General features: G+C 37.0%; 1 protein-coding gene and 1 pseudogene across 14 annotated transcripts in view; both read left to right on the forward strand.

Annotated features, from left to right (window-relative positions):
* The window catches only part of BRD10 (bromodomain containing 10), a 110138-nt gene that overhangs the window by 28725 nt on the left and 58442 nt on the right, over nt 1–22971 (forward strand). For 11 of the 14 annotated variants that reach the window (XR_015169586.1, XR_015169587.1, XM_086415185.1 and 8 more), the window contains one exon: nt 6020–6220. The exons of the other annotated variants lie outside the window; for them this stretch is intronic. Coding sequence is in view for 9 of the 11 variants with exons in the window: in XM_086415178.1 (XP_086271304.1) it covers nt 6020–6220 (201 nt within the window). In the remaining 2 variants the exon portion in view is untranslated. The remainder of the gene's footprint in view (nt 1–6019; nt 6221–22971) is intronic. 14 annotated transcript variants of the gene reach the window in all.
* LOC147366926 (heterogeneous nuclear ribonucleoprotein A1-like 2) lies at nt 14961–16180 on the forward strand (annotated as a pseudogene).

The following is a 22971-nucleotide window of genomic DNA, read 5'->3' on the forward strand; positions in this document are numbered from 1 at the left end:
GGGGTATCAGATATATACCTGCAATGAGAGAAGTGGTCTCCAAATTTTTATGGTCTGGGTCCTCAAGCAGAAAAAGTTTCCAAGTTTCCAATATGTATCCCAATTGTATGCATATTTATTTATAAATTATATATGGATTCGACTGTACAGTTGTGCTGTATATATTGTAAAACATTATATATAACACATTAAACTAGATAATTGAAATAAGAGATTAAGCATATTTTATTTTTAAAAAAAATAACAATATGAAGTTATTTTGGGTAGGATGTTTTGATATTTCATTAGTTTTAAAAAATCTTGTAATCCTTGACTCTAGAACTATTTGAAAGGTTTGTTTTAAGAGTATTGGATGGTATAGAGAAGTTGAGTGAATAAGAAATGAAAAATTATCATTTGAATTACATAAGTAGGAGGTCATTTGGGAAGAGGAATTTCAGTGGAGTAGGTGTAGGCAAATGATAGTTTGAAATGTGAAAAGTGAAATGGGGTTCTTTTGGTACCTGATTTCAAAGACTGGTGTAGTTTGGAGTGTGTAGCCTATCCCTTCTCCAGGGGATCTTCTAGACCCAGGAATCGAACCAGGGTCTCCCACATTACAGGCAGATTCTTTACCAACTGAGCTATCAAGGAAGCTCATTTCAGAGTTCATAAAGATACACAAATACAGATGGAAAAAGTGCATGACAGGCTGGGCTAACTGCATAATGATGCTTATCTATCAGACAGGCAAAAGGTTTTGTTCAAATCCACCAAAAAAAGTTCTGCCTTCCCTAATATCGGTCAGTTGCTCTTGAAAACCAGTACTAAACTGATGTGCTGGATAGTCTTCATTCAGTTCAGTTCAGTTGCTCAGTCGTGTCCGACTCTTTGCAACCCCATGAACTGGAGCACACCAGGCCTCCCTGTCCATCACCAACTCGTGGAGTTTACCCAAACCCATGTCCATTGAGTCGGTGATGCCATCCAACCATCTCATCCTCTGTCGTCCCCTTCTCCTCCTGCCCTCAATCTTTCCCAGCATCAGGGTCTTTTCAAATGAGTCAGCTCTTTGCACCAGGTGGCCAAAGTATTGGAGTTTCAGCTTCAACGTCAGCCCTACCAATGAACACCCAGGACTGATCTCCTTGCAGTCCAAGGGACTCTCAAGAGTCTTCTCCAACACCACAATTCAAAAGCATCAATTCTTCGGCACTCAGCTTTCTTTATAGTCCAACTCTCACATCCATACATGACCACTGGAAAAACCATAGCCTTGACTAGACGGACCTTCGTTGGGAAAGTAATGTCTCTGCTTTTTAATATACCGTCTAGATTGGTCATAACTTTCCTTCCAAGGAGTAAGCGTCTTTTAATTTCATGGCTGCAATCACCATCTGCAGTGATTTTGGAGCCCAGAAAAATAAAGTCTGACACTGTTTCCACTGTTTCCCCATCTATTTGCCATGAAGTGATGGGACCAGATGCCATGATCTTCGTTTTCTGAATGTTGAGCTTTAAGCCAACTTTTTCACTCTCCTCTTTTCACTTTCTTCTTTAGTTCTTCTTCACTGTCTGCCATAAGGGTGGTGGTATCTGCATATCTGAGGTTATTGATATTTCTCCCAGCAATCTTGATTCCAGTTTGTGCTTCATCCAGCCCAGTGTTTCTCATAATGTACTCTGCATATAAGTTAAATAAGTAGAGTGACAATATACAGCCTTGACGTACTCCTTTTCCTCTTTGGAACCAGTCTGTTGTTCCATGTCCAGTTCTAACTGTTGCTTCCTGACCTGCATACATTAGCCCCCTTCAAATCTAGTCTCTACCCTTGTTCACTATGCTTTGTGTCCTGGGAGGCTGATCTCTAAGGACTCCTTCAATTTGTCTGCCTTGTTCTCTGGTTTCTGATTGGATTCAGTGAATTGGAGGCACTGACAGAGAGACAGAAATATTTATCTAACAGCTTCTTTTTTGCTCTGTTGCAGGTTGTCAGTAGCTGTACATCATCATGTGTAGCTCTCTCCTACAATGGCAGCTTCTTGGTTCCAGTAACTACTCTCTCCCCTCCCTATTGAGTCTAGAGTGATAAAATGCTCTATGGCTGGTCCACGAGTGCTTCTCCATCCCTTCCTAGTTTCCCTGAAGCTTAGTTGCACATTTGTAAATAGATTCTTCATTAAACATCACCTCCTTTTGAGTATTCTCTCTTCCTTGTCAGGACCCTGAGGGCTGTATTGCATTTAAAATTTTTTAAGTAAATGGGTTTAAAAGAAGTTGAAACTCTTCATTGAGAATATTTTTAAGCAGATTAGATGATTCTGTTTCCAACTTTTAAGTATACAGATAAAAATTTTATAGGTGTCACTTTTACATTGTTTTAGTAACATAAAGTCATGTAATAGTGGAAGCCTTTCCAAATATCTGTATTTAGTAGAGGGTCAGTGTTAGTCCATATGTTAACATTAAGTAAAACTTAATGTCAGCCCGTTTCCATCTTAATATTTATTTTAGTAATTTTAAACAAAATTGCACCTCTGAATTCTGATATTTGGGATGTATCAACACCACAGAAAAGACCTTTCACGCTTTGTGAGTGGGCAAAAAAGGATAACTATAAAAGTCAATGAATCAACTATAATTGTTGCTTAGCTTTTATTTACAGTTAGCAGTCTGTTATTTTCAAACTACTGCCAGACTGATTTCATAGAATAATTTTCCTAGTAGGAAGGAAAAAGCTTCAATTTTAGAAAAGGGGAGTTATTTTTTGTGTAACTTGAAGGTTGATTAATTATCTGACAGTTCTTATTTGTAAGACTTATTTGTGAGACTTATTTTCATCTTATTTTATTGCCTTTTATTCTCTGATGAATGAAAATGAAAACTACTAGTTAGTAAGAGATGTTTGATCAAGATTCTTTTACTGTGAACAACAGAATAGATGACTGGAATTTTTCAACTCTATGTGTGTAAATTTAAAATAAAATATAGTTCGGCTTGTATCCTTTCAAATGCCATGTATATATAGTATTTGAGGCTCTGAAGGTAATGGCCATTAACAAAACAAAGTCCTTATCCTCCTGGAGCTTTCATTCTGGTAAGAAGATGAATAATTACCAAGTAAATAGATAATTATATCATGTAGTATATGATGAGTAGCATGAAGAAAAAAAAACTGGAGTAAGGGAATAGAGAATGACAGGGAATCTGTTGCTGGTTGTGGTGGTCAAGAAAGCCCTCTAAGATATGGTAACATTTTAATAGAGATTTGAATGAAGTGATAATGCCTAGCCATACAAATATCTAAGGGGAAAGTGCCTTACAGGAGAGAGATCCAGTGCAAAGCAAATGTTGGTGTGACTGAGAATCATAAGGAGACATTTGTGACCAGAACACAAAAAGCTAAAGGCAGAGTCATAGAAGATAGTGTCTGCAGAGGTAAATGAGAACCATATCATACTAGCTCTCGTAGGTCATCGAAACTTAGTGTTGTATTTTAAGTATAACTGGAAGGCTTTAGAGGAGACAGAGCAGGGCATTGACTTAATCTAATTACCTTTTTAAAAGGATTACTTGGTTTGTTGCCTAAAGGATAGACTGTAGAGAAATCTGAGTAGAAGCCAGGAGATTGTCACAAAGAGACTGCAATAATCTATGTAAGAGTTTGAACACGTACACAAACACATACTACTAGATGCCATATGTATGTTTACATATGCATATACTTGTATATAATTCCTTTGGGTTAAAAAAATATGTTTTGTCCAGAAACTGCTTTTTTATATTCAGCAATGTAGTAAGGACATCTTTTATAGTGAGTACATACAGATTTACCTATTGCTGTTAATAGATGATGATATTGTGTGGTGTGATGTGCGTGCTCAGTCATTTCCGACTTTTTGTGACCCCATGGACTGTAGTCTACCAGGCTCCTCTGTCCATGAAATTTTCCAGGCAAGAATACTGGAGTGGGTTGCCATTTCCTTCTCCAGTGTGATGTACGTGACTTTATTTGATCTCTTACTGGAAGATGTTTGTTTCCACATTGTTCTTTTTGAATAACAAACAATATTTTGTGTGTGTATTATTGCTCACAGTAGTGGATATATGTCTGTAGGCCAAATTCCTAGAAGCATGATTGGTCAAAGGATATGTGCACATTAAATCTTAATAATTATTACCGAAGTGACGTCCGAGAAGGCTGTGACAGTTTTACATACCCACTCACGGTGGATAAGAATTTTTTCCTTAGACCCTTTTATCTTTACGTATTGATACAAGACAAACAGTTTTCTTTGTATTTGAATTATGAATGATAAATATAAAAGCTTATAAATTCTTATTTCTGATGAGTATAAAGGATATTAATTTCTCTTTGTTCTGAGAAAATAATGTTTAAAAAGTAATTTGAAACTTCATCGTCTCTACTTAAATGACTGAAGTTAAAGGGTAAAATTTAGTTTCTGACTTGTTTACATGACAGTTTAAGCATATGACTTAATGTTTCTCTTAACTCTTCTCCCCCATGCTCCATGCCCTGTGACTTCTGACGTGTCTTCATGTTTTAGTGTAATATTGTCCATGAATGTCCTTTTCCATTAGTATTGATAAGGAGATAAATAAAATTATAGAACTAGTCAGTCTATCAGTGTGAACACTCTACTAAAATGAACCCAGATATACCCATTCAGTATCTGTTATTACCAGTTTATTTTCCTTGGGCCCGCATTCCTTACTCCCAGCCCAATTAACTATTATACAGATGTATGCTGTTGAGCTTAAAAGATCACAGCCTGAAATAGTATGGATAGATTAGCTCAAGTTCTTTAGCAACACTGGAAAACCAATTTAAAAGTTTATGCCCTGCCAAAAGCTGAATTAATTAAAATGTTATCTCCTGATAGTAAACAAAACATGTAACGGTGCCACAGTAGACCTTTGCAGACATGCTGTTCAAGGGCCCTAAATGGCCTGAGAGTAAGACAAAAGTTATTCTAACTTAGAGTAATAAACCACTGTGAATATAGTTCAAGATGTACAGGAGTTTATTTCATGACATAAAATCTTGTTTTGGTGATCCTTTAGCTTATTTTGTATTAAAGAAAGCTGTGCCTGTAGGATAGTAGGGAAATACAACTACAGAGTCAACTTCTATTCTAATTGATATACATTCCTTTCCAGCATAATGAATGCTTGGTTTTAAGATTGATTTGATTTTACCATTGTAGAAACAACCTGTACAGAGCTTTCAGAGGCTCTGGCATGTTTTGCAAAGGTACAACAGCAGTTATTTTCCCTAATGCTTTTCACAATTAACTCATAAATTCAGAAGTCAGTTTTTGGTCTAGGCTTAAAAATTCATAAGATTAATGTTTCTTTAGTGTAAATAGTTTTTATTCAATTATGGGTAATTAATCAAACTGCTGAGAAACTTTTTCATCATTATCTTTAAGCGTTAGGTTAGTATTGTATTACTAAATATAGGGTAAGGGAGATATTTATGGTGATGTTGAAGAAGAACTCTAGATTAAGTTCTTTATATAGTTTAGTCAGAAAGTTTCTAAATTTACAATTATATATCATAATGCTTACCACTTAATATTTATATATTATAATGCTTCATTTGTTTATAATTACTTCAACATGTTTATGTATCATAAATTTTCTCTCCCAAAACGTTTTTTATTATATACTTTCCCATACCAATGATAAGTAGTATGAAATCTATAAAGAGATGTAAACGTGTGCTACATTTAATTTTACAAATTTTTTTCATTAAAGAGATCTTTAATTCTTAATTTAGTGCTTCAGTTTTATATTTTTTAATGTAGGGAAGACACTATCACTTAGACTGATTTTATGACATGAGTAAGGAAAATTAGAAATTATGTAGCAAGGATAAAAATCTGAAACATAGCTAAGCACGGTTTAACTAAGTTTTATGTAGTTAGCAAAAAGGATTCTTCTTAAGATGCTGGTTGAGGGGGTTTATTGCTTACCCAGAAGATTTGACCTGTGAATGACTTATTCTTCTCCAAGGCACTTGAGAGAAAAGACAACGATAGCAGTTACATCTAGAGGCTATTATGGATTGGAGGATGAGAAGGGAACTGCATGTACTTCAACAAGGCGTCGGTCAACACCACGAAGTTTGGCAGGCTTGACAAGTGGAGTTTTTGAATCTGTAATGGTTCAAGTTTTGAGACAGGAAGAACAGCTGAGAGCAAAAGAAGAAAAAAGGTAAATGTTAAAAAAAAAACACACAAAAACAGTTAAGTTTCATGTTGTTTAAATTTTTAAGAACTACATTTCAGAGAGTAGCTGTGTAACTTTTGTGTGCCCATATCAAATTTCTGGGCCCATTTTAGTAGTGTTTCCAAAATGCATTCTCACCTAAATATGAGTTAATACTGAAATATCAAAATGGAATTTGTTTCAAAGTACAATTTTAAACCCAATTATTTAAAAACTATACAAAAATAATTTTTATGAAAGATTTCAGGTTGCTTTCTATACTTCTGGAAGTAGTCTCAATTGAATTATAAATTTTAAATGAGAAGAATTTTGAATAGATTTGTAGAACTTTAGAAGCACAGACCTTTAACATTTAAAATTAGGAGAACCTCTGGAGATAATGTAGTTCAAAATGACATATAAGTTCACTTATGCCAGTTCCTTCACTGGTATTAATTTCCTGGATAACTATGCTTACTCTGGACTCATCAGGAAAGAATGTTGTGCTCAATTAGTATTAACTTTTAGGGTCAGGGAGTACAGAGATTGATGACCTATCTATAAGGTTTTTTTAAATAGCAAGAGAGTAGGGCCCAGAGAGGTAAGTGATTACTCAGAAAAGACTGATAATTTTTATATTAAATCATATCTCAAACTATATTAGCAATTGCTGATATAATAGAGAACTACTAATGCTAGTCAAAGTCAATTTATAATATATTGTTACTCCTCTTGTAATAATAAATTTAGCTTGCTTTGTAGGATTAAAATACAACCTGAGGCTTTCTGTACCACCATACTTTTTAATAATAGTGGTTAGTTGAGAACCCACAGTGTCCTCAAAAAAAAATAAATAAATAAAATAAATAAAACCCACTTCTTTTCCTTGTATAGAGCCTCATAAAACTACTCCTGCTATAGAAAAGGGGGTTGTATGGAAGGGGCTAAAGATTAATCTGACAGTAGTATGTAATAGATTAATGTAGAGAGAAATTGAAGAAAAGGAAGGCTTATAGGAAGAAGGCTGTAGGAGTCTAGTGCTCCACTACTGATGACCAGAAATAGGAAGAAGGTTAAATTGTTCTTGAAACAATCAGCAGGACTTAGTACCGTCCTTGATATAGGAGGAACATAGGAAGAGACAAAGAGGAGTCTGGAGATAGTTGTAATAGTAGCAATAAGAACATAAAAAAGAATAGTTAACGTTTATTGTGCAGGGCTATTTGCCAGGTTCAGACTGAATTGACTTAGCAGCAGCAGCAGCTCTAAGTACCTCATATGTATTCAGTATTTGTCCTGAGGCAGATAGACGAGTAACTTGCCCAAAGTCAGGCAGTTTTTGAATGGTGAATTTAAGATTTGAACCAGAGCATTGTGGTTATAGTTTGTACTCCTGAGAAGTATGCTGTCCCTGTGACCTAAAAATGATGGAACCATCAAAGAAAATAAAAGAACTTGAGTCAGTGGTGTGGAGACAGATCTGTGAACTGTAGTCTTTAATAAGTTGTTTGAAGTGATGAGGGAAACATTTAAGCAAGTAAGTAGGAATGGCTAGTAAGAATCTGGAAATATGAGAATCCTTTTCTTTTCTCCAGTTTTATATATGTATGTGTGTGTCCTGTGCGTAACATCAAATAAACATGGGTGAATTAAGACATGGGGGGAAAACCCTCCTTTAAATGTGTAGTAACTATGATAATTTAATATGAATTAAGCTTGCTCTTTGGGTAAAGCATTAACCTTTTCTTTTTTAACTAGGGATATTTTAAGCATGGAACAAAGAATAAAATCAAAGGCCTTGGTACCCCCTACTCAGCAGTTTTTAAAACTGTTCTAAGTTTTGTTATTTATTATTCATAAGTTCGGAGAAGGCAATGGCACCCCACTCCAGTACTCTTGCTTAGAAAATCCCATGGACGGAGGAGCCTGTTAGGCTGCAATCCATGGGGTTGCTAAGAGTCAGACATGACTGAGCGACTTCACTTTCACTTTTCACTTTCATGCATTGGAGAAGGAAATGGCAGCCCACTCCAGTGTTCTTGCCTGGGGAATCCCAGGGACGGGGGAGCCTGGTGGGCTGCCGTCTCTGGGGTCGCACAGAGTCGGACACGACTGAAGTGACTTAGCATTCATAAGTTACTTTTGCATCTTTGCTAAAAATCAGATGAACATATATTTGTGAGTTTTTCTGGACTTTCTGTTCTTTACCATCTATAAGTCCATCTTTAAGTTATGTTGACTTGATGACTGTGGCTTTATAATAAGCTTTGAAATTTGGTAGTGTGAATATTCCAACTTTGTGTTTTGTTTTTTGTTTCCCCCTAAAATTTTTAGGCTATACTGGGATCTTCGCATTTCTGTGTAATTTTAGAATCATACTGGAAATCCTACCAAACAAAAAACACCTGAGGGAATTTTGATTGAGATTGCATGGAAGTTTTGCTAATCTTTTTTAATGTAGTGTCTAATCCAGGGAACTTTTTTATTTCAGAGTTTGTATTTTTTCAGCTCCAGAAGTTACATTTGTTTTTTTAATATCTTCATTTCTTATTATGTTCCTTTTAATGTCCTTTTCTGCTAGCTCCATCATCTTTGTCTTTGCTAAGCCAAATGACCAATTTTCTCCTTGTTGTAAGTAACATTTTTCTGCTTCTTGACATGTCCAGTAATTTTTTATTAGAAATTGTATGTTGTGAATGTTACCTTGCTGAGTATTTAGATTTGTATTTACCTTCTTAAAAGAGGACTGAGCTTTGTTCTTCCAGGGAGTTAAGTTCCTTGTGGATCAGTTTGATAATCCTTTCAACTCCAGGTTTTAAGCTCTTATAAGATGGGTCTAGAATAACCTTCATTCCAGTTCAGCCCTGCTGCTGCTGCTGCTACTGCTGCTGAGTCGCTTCAGTCGTGTCCGACTCTGTGCTACCCCATAGATGGCAGCCCACCAGGCTCCCCCGTCCCTGGGATTCTCCAGGCAAAAACACTGGAGTGGGTTGCCATTTCCTTCTGCAATGCATGAAAGTGAAAAGTGAAAGTGAAGTCACTCAGTCACGTCTGACTCTTAACGACCACATGGACTGCAGCCTACCAGGCTCCTCCGTCCATGGGATTTTCCAGGCAAGAGTACTGGAGTGGGGTGCCATTGCCTTCTCCGAAGTTACATTGAAAGAAAGTGAAAGTGAAGTCGCTCAGTCGTGTCTGACTCTCTGCGACCCCATGGACTGTAGCCTATCACACTTCTCTGTGCATGGGATTTTCCAGGCAAGAGTGCTGGAGTGGATTGCCATTTCCTACTAAGATGTAATGAGCTTTCCTAGTGGCTCAGCAGTAAAGAATCCTCGTTCTGTTAAGGAGACCCTGGAGACAAAGGTTTGGTTCCTGAGTCTGAAGGATCCCATGGAGGACGAAATGGCAATCCATTCCAGTATTATTTCTGTAAAAATCCCATGAACAGAGGAGCCTGGAAGGCTACAGTCCATAGGGTCTCAAAGAGTTCGACACGACTGAGCGACTAAGCACATGCTAAGACCTGACCTCTCTGGAGTCTCCACCAAATGCCCCCAAGTGATGACTGAGAACTCCACACTTCCTCTGGTCTCCCTATTGTGTCTATGAACTTGATCTTACAATTTTCTAGTCATTCTTGTCCTACTTTGTACCCTTGTATAGATTTCTGAAGCTCTTTTCTGCATAGCTTCCTTGTTTTTAGAATTATCTCACAATTTCTAGGTGCCTTACTCCCCTAATGCTGATTTTCATCTCAACTCAACTCCACTGGACCATTTGGGTTTCTGCTGTCTCTGCTCATGGTCTGGAAATTAATTGCTTTTAGTTAAGAGGTCAGTCAATTGTAGGGATCACCTCATTTATTTCATTTCTTGGGGATGACAGTCTTGTACTATTTGATATTCAATGTCTAAAAACATTTGTTTTGTGCATTTTATTCAATTTGTAATTGTTTACAGAGTGAGGGTAAGACTGATTCAGTTACTGCATCATGACCAGGAAAAGGAGGTCATTTCTGAGCATTTTTTATGTATATATTAATACATAATATATAGCATTGTTTTGTATGTCTTTAACCTTTATAGAGAATCTCTATACAGTCAACAAAAACAAGACCAGGAGCCGACTGTGGCTCAGATCATGAACTCCTATTGCCAAATTCAGACTTAAATTGAAGAAAGTAGGGAAAACCATTAGGCCATTCAGGTATGACCTAAATCAAATCCCTTATACAGTGGAAGTGAGAGATAGATTTAAGGGCCTAGATCTGATAGATAGAGTGCCTGATGAACTATGGAATGAGGTTTGTGACATTGTACAGGAGACAGGGATCAAGACCATCCCCATGGAAAAGAAATGCAAAAAAGCAAAATGGCTGTCTGAGGAGGCCTTACAAATAGTTGTGAAAAGAAGAGAAGCAAAAAGCAAAGGAGAAAAGGAAAGTTATAAACATCTGAATACAGAGTTCCAAAGAATAGCAAGAAGAGATAAGAAAACCTTCCTCAGAGATCAGTGCAAAGAAATAGAGGAAACAACAGATGGGAAAGACTAGAGATCTCTTCAAGAAAATTAGAGATACCAAGGGAACATTTCATGCAAAGATGGGCTCGATAAAGGACAGAAATGGTATGGACCTAACAGAAGCAGAAGATATTAAGAAGAGGTGGTAAGAATACACAGAACTGTACAAAAAAGATCTTCACGGCCCAGATAACCATGATGGTGTGATCACTGACCTAGAGCCAGACATCCTGGAATGTGAAGTCAAGTGGGCCTTAGAAAGCATCACTATGAACAAAGCTAGTGGAGGTGTTGGAATTCTAGTTGAGCTATTCCAAATCCTGAAAGATGATGCTGTGAAAGTGCTGCACTCAATATGCCAGCAAATCTGGAAAACTCAGCAGTGGTCACAGGACTGGAAAAGGTCAGTTTTCATTCCAATCCCAAAGAAAGGCAATGCCAAAGAATGCTCAAACTACCGCACAATTGCACTCATCTCACACGCTAGTAAAGTAATGCTCAAAATTCTCCAAGCCAGGCTTCAGCAATATATGAACCGTGAACTTCCAGATGTTCAAGCTGGTTTTATAAAAGGCAGAGGAACCAGAGATCAAATTGCCAACATCCGCTGGATCATGGAAAAAGCAAGAGAGTTCCAGAAAAACATCTATTTCTGTTTTATTGACTATGCCAAAGCCTTTGACTGTGTGGATCACAATAAACTGGAAAATTCTGAAAGAGATGGGAATACCAGACCACCTGACCTGCCTGCTGAGAAATCTGTACGCAACCTGCAACAGTTAGAACTGGACGTGGAACAACAGACTGGTTCCAAATAGGAAAAGGAGTACGTCAAGGCTGTATATTGTCACCCTGTTTATTTAACTTATATGCAGAGTACATCATGAGAAACACTGGGCTGGAAGAAGCGCAAGCTGGAATCAAGATTGCCAGGAGAACTATCAATAACCTCATATGCAGATGACACCACCCTTATGGCAGAAAGTGAAGAGGAACTAAAAAGCCTCTTGAAAGTGAAAGAGGACAGGGAAAAGTTGGCTTAAAGCTCAACATTCAGAAAACGAAGATCATGGCATCTGGTCCCATCACTTCATGGGAAATAGATGGGGAAACAATGGAAACGGTGTCAGACTTTATTTTGGGGGGCTCCAAAATCACTGCAGATGGTGACTGCAGCCATGAAATTAAAGGACGCTTACTCCTTGGAAGGAAAGTTATGACCAACCTAGATAGCATATTCAAAAGCAGAGACATTACTTTGCCAACAAAGGTCCGTCTAGTCAAGGCTATGGTTTTTCCTGTGGTCGTGTATGGATGTGAGAGTTGGACTGTGAAGAAAGCTGAGCGCCGAAGAATTGATGCTTTTGAAGTGTGGTGTTGGAGAAGGCTCTTAAGAGTCCCTTGGACTGCAAGGAGATCCAACCAGTCCATTCTGAAGGAGATCAGCCCTGGGATTTCTTTGGAAGGAATGATGCTAAAGCTGAAACTCCAGTACTTTGGCCACCTCATGCAAAGAGCTGACTCATTGGAAAAGACTCTGATGCTGGGAGGGATTAGGGGCAGGAGGAGAAGGGGACGACAGAGGATGAGATGGCTGGATGGCATCACTGACTCAATGGACGTGAGTCTGGGTGAACTCTGGGAGTTGGTGATCGACAAGGAGGCCTGGCGTGCGGTGATTCATGGGGTCGCAAAGAGTTGGACACGACTGAGCGACTGAACTGACTGAACCTTTATATAAATGGCAGTCTTCTGTTTTCAGTCAACATTATGTGTCTTGAGATTTAGCTGTCTTGAATTATTTCATTGTATTTTATTTCCAGTGCTTGTGTATAATATTCCATTATTTGACTGTATTACAGTTTATTCATTTACCTGATAAGATACACATTTTGAATTAGTTCTAGAGTTGCATTATTATAGAATGCTACAGTACACATTCATGTACTTGTCTTATTTAAGGATGAGGATATGGATAGATAGATCTGTGGGTGTGTATCCATTCTACTTTGTTTTTAATTTTATTTTTCTTCTTTATGTTTGACTCACTCAACCTGTTTTCCTAACTCTCCCCATCTCCTCTGGCAACCACCAATCTGTTCTCTCTCTTTTTTCTTTTTTTTTTTCAGACTCTACATACAAGAGAGATCATACAGTTTTATCATTCACTGTCTGACTTTTTTTTCACTTAGCGTAATGTCCTCAGAATCCATCCATGCTGTCAGAAGTGGTAATATTTCCTTCTGTTTTGCTAGCTATATAGTATTCCATTGTGTATGAATACCACAATTTCTTTATCCATTCATCCATTGATGGATATTTAGGTTGTTTTTATATCTCGTCTGTTGTGTATAATGCTGCAGTAAATATGGGGATGCATATATCTTTTCAAGTTAATGTTTTCATTTTCTTCAGATAAATGCTCAGAGGTGGAATTGCTGGATTATATTGTAGTTTTATTTTTAATTTTAGGGGGAACTTCCATACTGTTTTTCATAGTGGTTGCACCAGTTTATATTACCATCAACAGTGCTCAAAGGTTCCCTTGTATCCACATCCTAACCAATGATTTGTTATTTTCTGTGTTTTTGATAATGGTCATTCTAACAGGTATGAGATGATATCTCATTGTGGTTTTCATTTGCATTTCCCTGATGATTAATGATGTTGAGCATTTTCTCATGTATCTGTAGACCCTCTGTGTCTTTGGAAAAATGTACATTCAGATCTGTCCATTTTTTAATCAAATTGTTTTCTACTATTGGATTGTATAAATTTTTTAATATATTTTGGATTTTAACCTCTTACCAGATACATGATTTGCAGATATTTTCTCCCATTAATAGCTTGCCTTTTCATTTTGTTGATGGCTTCCTTTGCTGTAGAGAGCTTTTTATAGTATGATGTAGTCAAACTGAGTTACTTTTTTCTTTTCTTGCTTTTGCTTTTGTTGTCAGATCCAAAAGTCTTTACCAAGACCTACGTCAAGGAGCTTACTGACTCTTTTTCTTCCAGGAGTTCTGTAGTATAAGATCTTACATTCAAGTCTTTAATCCATTTGAATTCATTTTTGTGTATGTTGTAATATAGTGGTCAAATTTCCTTTTACATGTAGCTGTCCAGTTTCCCCAACACCATTTATTGAAAGGATTGTGATTTCCATACTGTATATTCTGTCTCCTTTGTCGTAAAGTAGTTGATATATATATACATGGGTTTATTTCTGGGCTGTCTGTTCTTATCCATTGATCTGTGAGTCTGTCTTTATGCCAGTAACCAACTTTCTTGATTACTATAGCTTTGTAACATCACTTGAAGTCAGGGAGCATGATGCGTCCAGCTTTGTTTGGTCTTTCACCTTCTAGGTACTTCATTCTTTTTCATTCAATTCTATATTCATTCTGCCTTTAATCTTATGGTCATGGCAAGTTGTTTAGTGCTTTAAAGAGTGTTGCTACACTAATAACTACAGTAATATGTTCTTAAAGTTGTTGTAAGGAAGTTATATTGATAAAGTAGTTACCATCATATTAGTTTTATATAAAGTAATTAATTATGACAAAGTATCTTATGTATATTTAAAGAGTAAATTTAATATACCTATTTTCCTTCCCAAGAACACATGAATATTTAAACTTTTTAACTCTAGACACTCCCCCTCAGTCTTAAGTGCCATCATTGTTCAATATTGTAGTTCTTTCTGATTCTTAACTGCCCAACTGTTGCCACAGCTCTAGTTTTTAATCTAAGATTTTCTCCTTTCTCATGTTATACTTTCTTCATAAGTGATTTCATTCATTCCCATACCACCTATATATAGAAGACTTATAGATAGATGTCTCTCGCCCAAACTTCTCTTTTGAAGCCTAATTGCATACTTAATATATTCTCTGGATGTAATATCTATCAGTGACGATATCAGTGTATCTCATCTTCAGGAAATAGGTGGCACATTCAAAATGGGATAATTCAAAGAGGGTTTATTTCCAAAGAAGTTGGAATATAGCTGAACATTAAGACGTGAAGCTGAGATACATTCGTTAGGTTACTCCTTTCTGCCCATCAGATCAGATCAGATCAGTCGCTCAGTCGTGTCCGACTCTTTGCGACCCCATGAATCGCAGCACCCCAGGCCTCCCTGTCCATCACCAACTCCCAGAGTTCACTCAGACTCATGTCCATGGAGTCAGTGATGCCATCCAGCCATCTCATCCTCTGTTGTCCCCTTCTCCTTTTGCCCCCAATCCCTCCCAGCATCAGAGTCTTTTCCAATGAGTCAACTCTTCGCATGAGGTTTCTGCCCATGGATGCTGTCAATAAGCGTCTTAGAAGGCTCCCCACTCCACTGCTGTCATGTTTAAGTCAGAGTCTCCCAAAGAGCCCAAACAGCTGTGGCAGCTCTTCATCAGAGCACTGAGCTTTGAAACAACCAATGAGAGTCTGAGAAGCCATTCTGAGTAATGGAAAACGCTCACAGACTGTGGTAATGACGGATCCAGACACCAAGCACTCCAGAGGCTTCAGGTTTGTCACCTATGCCTATGAAGGAGGTGGATGCAGCCATGAGTGTGAGGTCACACAGGGTGGTTGGAAGAATTGTGGAAGCAAAGAGGGCCATTTCAAGAGAAGATTCTCAAATACCCGGTGCCCTCTTAACTGTAAAAAAAGTTTTTATTGATGACCTTAGTGACACTGAAGAACATCACCTGAGAGATTATTTTGAACAGTATGGGAAATTTGAAGTGATTGAAATCATGACTGACTGAAGCAGTGGCAAGAAGAGAGGCTTTGCTTTTGTAACCTTTGATGACCATAACTCCATAGACAAGATTGTCATTCAGAAATACCACACTGTGAATGGCCACAACTGTGAAGTAAGAAAAGCTCTAAGTAAGAGGTAGCTAGTGCTTCATCCACCAAAGAGGTTGAAGTAGTTCTGGAAACTTCAGTGGTGGTTGTGAAGGTGGTTTTGGTGGGAACAACTTTGGTCGTGGAAGAAGCTTTAGTGGTTAAAGTGGCTTTGGTGGCAGCCGTGGTGGTGGATATCGTGGCTGTGAGAATGGCTATAATGGATTTGGTAATGATGGAAGCAGTTTTGGAGATGGTGGAAGCTACAATGATTTTGGCAGTTGCGGCAATCAGTCTTCAAATTTTGGGCCCACAAAAGGTGGAAACTTTGGAGGCAGAAGTTCTGTCCCCTATGGCAGTAGAGGCCAGTACTTCACCAAACGATGAAACCAAGGTCACTTTGGTGGTTCCAGTAGTAGCAGTAGCTATGGCAGTGGTGGAATGTTTTAATTTCTGGCAGGAAACAAAACTTAGCAGGAGAGGAGAGCCAAAAAAGTGACAGGGAAACTACAGCTTACAACAGATCTGTGAACTCAGCCAAGCACAGTGGTGTTGGGAGCCGCGTTAGGCATTACTGACAAAATGGAGGCACGGTCCCAGCCCCCTCTCCTCATTCCGCAGGCACGGACCTGGGATGAAGGAGTTAGCTCTTGTGATTCTGACTTGTTTCTTCCTTTCTTCCGTTGAGGTGGCTGGAAAGAATGTTTTAAGGTGTTTATTGTTCTTGAGAGAAGCCTGAGAAAGCACAAAGCCTTCTACAGTTGTGCCCAGAAAATAATCTATAAAGTAACCATTGACATTTGTTCAAGGATTTTTGCAAAGAATGTCTCAGGACTTGCACATAGGCCACAGTTTGAGGCCATGGGAAAGATTGTTATCTGAGACCTGTTTGTGAGGGAAATGTTTATGGCAAAAGAAGTTTGCTGAGTTTAGGGTTTAGGAATAATTAAGAATAGTTAGAAACCTTTTTAAGGGATAGTGAGCTTAGGATACTAGGGGCAAGGATTTAGAAAGATAAGAAATAAACCGAGGAATGTGGTATTCAGCCCAGGGATAAGCATGAGTTACAATGTAATCACAAGTGAACATGATTGTGAGAGAATCGCTGAAGCAGGAACCCTGTTTGAAGGGCAACTGAGACAATAATCTGGGTGAGGGGGAACTGAAAATGTCAAACCTCTGACCTAATGCTTTTGAAAAAGTATAAAAGAGAACCTGATGCTTGAACGTGTAGTCCCGTACCTGAAGTCAGAGGCTACATCATTTCCCACCGACACTGCTCATCCCTTCAGGGCCTAGCTACTACAAAGAAGACATGTTTTAGACAATGCAGCTTGAGGACTGTACTTGTGATTAATTGTAAAACAGGTAATTTTAATTTCTGTTCTGTGGAAAGTGTAAAGCATTCCAACAAAGTGTTTTAATGTAGTTTGTTGTTGTTGTTGTTTTGCACCCATGCTGTTGATTGCTAAATGTAATAGTCTGATCATGACTCTGAATAAATGTCTTAAAAAAAAAAAAAAAAAAAAGACATAAGGCTGTTAGTAAACAAGGGGGATTAGTTACTGGTACCCCAGAGAGAAGTATAAAGAAGAGACTACTGAGATGATACCTTCTGTTGAAGGACACAGCTCCCCCAACAAAACTTTTAAGTCCATTTATAAAAGTTTTATTCCACTTACATGAACTTAATATACACGTTCTTAACAGTTATGCTTATGTTGTTCATGAAAATTTAACAGGACATTAAACAGAGCTAGTCATCATCTCAAGTTATTTCCCTGTTATTGTTTGTATAGCACATGCGGATTAGGCAAATACCAAAAACTTCACAAAGAGGAGGCCAAGGGAATAAATACTCTACCCTACTTTCCTATCTTGCCAGGACTGTCTTGACTAAACCTAAGGAAAGCTAGCGGATGAGGTTGCCTACTGATACAGATAAAACTATACAGTAGAGAGTAGATCTGGAGGCAAACAAAAGATATTTGCCATAGATCTCTTCAAAATGATTACACCAAAAATTAATTATGAAAGCCTAGTGCTTACTCCTAGAACTTGATCTCACTGTAGTGCTCCCTATCTTTGTGAATGGCACCACCATCTGTTAGATTATTTAAATTAGAAATCTGAGGTTCATATTTAAGTTAGAAATCTGAGATTCATACAGGACATCTTCCTTTCCCTTATACACAAATCAAAATTCAATCCCAAATATTGATGTTTTATTTCCTAAATCTCTCTTTAATCTGCTTCCCTCTATCTTCTCTGTCTCCATCCGGTTCCTTAATCTCTCACTTAGACAACTATAATCTTCTCTTAATTAGTGAAACTGTGTCCTTGCTTACCCTCATTCTATTCTGTTTTTCACATTAAAGGTAGGATTTTGTTGTTCAGTAGGTAAGTTGTATCCAACTCTTTGCGACCCGATAGACTGCAGCATGCCTGGCTTCCCTGTCCTTTACTGTCTCCAGAATTTGCTCAGATTCATGTCTAAAAAGTAGAATGAACTTTTCCCAATGCAGATTTGATCACGCCTTCTTTCCTGTTCCCATTACTTTTTACCTCCTCAAAACAAAGCAGGTACACACAAGAACTTTAATGGCTTAATATAGTTTATAAGACCCTGCTTTCAGCTTTTGGCCTCATCTTGTCTCTCTAACCCCATTGTACACCCTTTATCCCACATTCTTGCTATCCTTGCCACTCCAGCTTCCCTTTTCTCTCTTCTGTGCCAAGAGATTGTTAACTTTATGTGCATCCAAATTTAGAGTTTACATAAAAACTTGTGAAATCTATCAAGAATAGTTAGACCTTTTATTTTAACCTTTGTTTTCTAACATAAGCATGATTTTCTTTTATAGTTGAAAATGCAGTAAGTATTAAAATTCATAAAGTGCCACCTAACTAGTGGGATAAGCAGAGTCTTTTGTTTTTGTTATTTTTTTAACGTCTTTTGGACCTTTCCCAAGATTTTTTGGTGGGAAAAAAAGGAAGGAAAATATGATATATCTTCAGAAGGAAAATATGACATTTCATCAGCAACATATAATGTGATACATAGGAGTGCTAAGCAAAGCCTGCCTCCCTGTGTATAATTTTTCTGCCGGCTATCATGATTTTATCAATCTGTCAATTCTGTCAATCTAATTATCCTGTCGAGAGTTAGTCAGAGACTAGCTGAGAATATGGCTACTGAAAAATTTGGTCTGAAAGGGACTTTGGAAACATCATAAAGAAGGGTCAGATTGGAAGACAGGGAAGGTTGCAGAGATCATATGGCTACTGTAGTTGTGCTTAAAACCTGGGTGTAGCTTTCTCTTTTTTATTGTTTTTTGATTAAAACTTCTGGTATAAGAAGTGGGAAAATAATGTTCTCCTCCTGTTCATTAGCTTTAGACAACTTTTTATTCGATATATTGGAAATTCAAGTTGGCAGCAAGCTGAATAATTCTATTTCATATTATGGTAATATGGCGATAGTTGAGTTAACTGACAGGTATCTAATAATTTTTAGGTGATCATCTGGGCAGACACAGACCTAAAAGTAAACTATTTTAAAAAATCTTTTAAGTCCAACAGTTAGGTCTCTGATTTGTGATCTATTTCAGTTAAAAGAAGGGAGTCCTTACTCTGTATTTTATTTTTATACAGTAGGTAGTTTCCCTTGCTTGTACAGTATAGGCTATAAATACCATGGTTTCTTATTCAGATTACAAAAATCCCGACATTCCTATACTATTATCTTTATTTACCTAGATGCATTGGAAACCAATACAAAGGGGATGGCAGATGATATGTATTTAACAGAGAGAAATAAACATTGAGTAAGGGTTGGTGATGGACAGGAAAGGCTGGTGTGCTGCAGTCCATGGGGTAGCAAAGAGTCGGACATGACTGAGCAACTGAACTGAACTGAGGGGTTGGTAGTCTGGCCTTCTCCAGGTAAATGCTAATAGGGTAGCAGCCAGTCTTGGAGCTGATTAATGTAGGGAGGCACTGTTAAGATTTAGAAGACAGGAGCACTATAAGTCAAAGAGGAAAATGGAATGAAAGGGCTGATTAATGTGTAGTTGCTGGAATAGTCTTTTAAGATACTCATGACCACTGCATTTTGTTAATAATGATGACATTGAATCATTAAGGAAAGGTTAAACTATATTTTGTGTTCCTTGTTTATTAAGCCGGAATGTATGTAATACATTTTAGATAACTGTTTTTAAAAAATAAAATTGTTAAAATTGAAAGCTAGCTTTCCTCAAGTAAATTTCAGTTAATCCAAAATATGACAGTATTAGGTATCAGTTTTAATCAAATAATAGCCAAGTTAAAAATATTGTACCACTGCACCATTCTTTTCTTTGCAAAATGATTTGGATTTCCAAAAGTAGTGTGCATGTAAGTTGTATAAACTTATTGGTATTTTATTGATCTGGAAATTGCTAAAGTTAAAAGTAAAAATGTTTTTTACATTTCTGTGATTTAGAAATTATGACTTACATTTGATTTATTTTCAAATTCTTAATAACCTAAAGTAACAATGACTTAATGAAGTAGACATTTGTCATTTGTGACCACCCACATTTTTGAATAGTTGCCCTACATTTTGGTAATTTCCCATGTTACAAGCCCTAACTTCACAAAGCAGTTCAGCTCAGTTCAGTTGCTCGGTTGTGTCCACCTCTGCGACCCTATGGACTATAGCACACCAGGCTTCCCTGTCTGTCACTAACTCCCAGAGCTTGCTTAAACTCATGTCCATCGAGTTGGTGATGTCATCCGGCCATCTCATCCTCTGTCATCCCCTTCTCCTCCTGCCTTCCTGACTTTGCAAAGCAGTTGCCAGGAAATCTGTATTCTCATACCCACTCACAACTATGGTAAGGAGGTCCATGACCAGTCATACTCTTCTCACTTGAAATTGCTTGGGACCAACATGAGGTGGCAGTCTTAGGCAAGAAGTTTATCTTTTGACAAAGGTGGTGGTGGGAGCTTCTAGTTGTTCTAGGTTCCTAGTATGAGAAGTACCAAATAATAGTGGCAGTCTAATTTTTCCTGGAGAAGTTGTCAAAGTGCAGTTGCAGTTCATATCTGTTAAGTTTGGTTCGTAACAACAAACCCTTAACAGAGCTTAATTCCTTTTCTACTTAGCTGGAAGAGATTTTGTTTATAGTTAAGTAAAAAGCTTGACTAAACAATATCAATGATTGCTTTTCCTAAAATATAATATTTTATATTGAAAATGTAAATGAATGTCTTGCTTTCCTTTTTCATTCAACTAGCTTAAACATTGTGTTATAATGGTTTTTCAGTTAATGGATTATTTTGCATTACAGCTTCTGTATATGTTTCTTACTAGATTGTAAAGTGTGCGGCCCATACTTTCACCTCTCTGTATTCTTATACATGATAGGCATTAGATAAAATTTATAAAACTATTAAAGTTAGGATACTTTAAAACATATAATAACTTCTTTGTAAAGCTATTTACTCATGAATGATGTTCCTGCCAAGTTATTTATGACCAAAATAACCTAAGGCACAGCTTCTATTAGTATTTTACATAGTAACGGATTAATGTTCTCTAAGCCAGTAAAGAACAATCAAGAACTTGTCCAGGAAAAAAAAAATTTTGTTCATTTTGTAGTGTTTACTTTTACTTACAGTTTTACTGAGAAATGATTGATATATATCACTGTATAAGTTTAAAATATACAGCATGATGGTTTGATTTACGTAAATGATTACCAAAGTAGATTTAATTATATTGATCATCTCATATGGATGTAATGAAAAGATGAAAATTCTCCTTGTGATGAGAACTATTAGGATCTACTCTCTTTAACTTTCCTTTTTCCCATTAGTGAATGTGGTTTTTATAAGTATCCTCAGGCAGTCTTATAGCATCACCCAAATACTGAAGGCTTAATTTTTTGAGCTAACATTTTAGAAACATGTAGCGCTGTTATCTGATTTTAGTGTAACACCTCAGAACAATTTTTTAAATTGAGAATAACTTTGAAAGCTGTTTTTTTTTTTAATCTGTCCTTGTGAGCACACTGGTTTGCTTCAGCATTTTTTAATAGAGTGTTTTTTAAATGTGTTTAATTTTTTTTTCATTGGCATATTATAGATATTGACTCTAGAGGTCTTTGGCAAGCTCCCATTCCATATGTACCACCCTGCTGAGGACAGGATGGAGACTCACAGTTCTAGTTCTAAAGGATTATTCCACATTACGCTGGCCTGTACCAGACCAGACTTTCTCTTCCTCCTACCTCTTTAGTACTCATGGTTTGAATTTAGAATCCATCATTGTCTCCTGAAAGGTTTAGTTTGTAGGGAACGTAAGCATGAGTAGCAGCCCTTAAATAACTTCAGGCAATGTCCATATTTGGCTGCATCATAACACAACTATGTCACGGCCTTTCCAGTTACCTGATCCTGCAGAATGCATGAATTATTGCCTAAATTTTCTTCTTCCCAGAGTAAGCCAGTTGGTGCTAACTTTAACCTACCAATGGCAGACTATTTATATTGCTGGTTCTTGCACTAATACACTATGTAAGCCTAAGGAAATTATCTCATTGTCCTTCTATGTCCTTAATGTCCCCATCTGTAAGTTGAATAGTGTCTGAAATTGCCATATCTCTAGCCTTTATTGGCCAAAGGTTGCTAACACTGTTTTAGACAAAAACAAGTCCATAAAAGTGTTTTGGTCTGTTCCAACTCCTCGTTTCATTTTCTTCCCTGAGTACTAGTTATTACTTTTTCACCTATACAAAAACAGAGCATAATTAATTGTGACATGGTTGACCAAAATCAGTTTCAGTGCCAAGTATGCTAAATGCACTTTTTGATGGTTGATATTCGAACAGATTCAATTTCCTATACCAAACCTTTAAACTCTTGAGTTACATTTCATGAGAAATAAATTGAAAACCTTTTTTTTAGTTAACAGAACATTGAATAAATGATTACTCTTCTCAGTATATATTAACTGTAGAGAAATTCAGTTTCATGTTAAGATACAAAATATACATAAATCTACCATGGTAAGATATACAGTATCTATAAATCTTTTTCATTTTGGCTCTTTTATAGCTCCTGGCTAATATTCTTTAGCTTTTAAAAAGTTGATTTATGAAATTTTTTTTTTATTTCATTGGCTGTATAGTTTAAAAGTCACATAGTACTACTGAGGCTTTTAATGAAAGATAGCAACCCTTACTTCAGCTCATCTTCAAATTCATGACTCAGAAACATCTACCTTTAACTTTTTGGGTAATTTTTCTAGTAATTATTTCCATATTTCTTAATATATGCTTATGTTGCTATTAATAGTTCTTGATTTTTTAGCTTGGCATTATCTGTTGACATCCATC

This window comes from Bos grunniens, chromosome 8, assembly GCF_055505025.1.
Source record: "Bos grunniens cultivar Pamir isolate PY7600 chromosome 8, Bosgru_T2T1.0, whole genome shotgun sequence".
Lineage (NCBI taxonomy): Eukaryota > Metazoa > Chordata > Mammalia > Artiodactyla > Bovidae > Bos > Bos grunniens.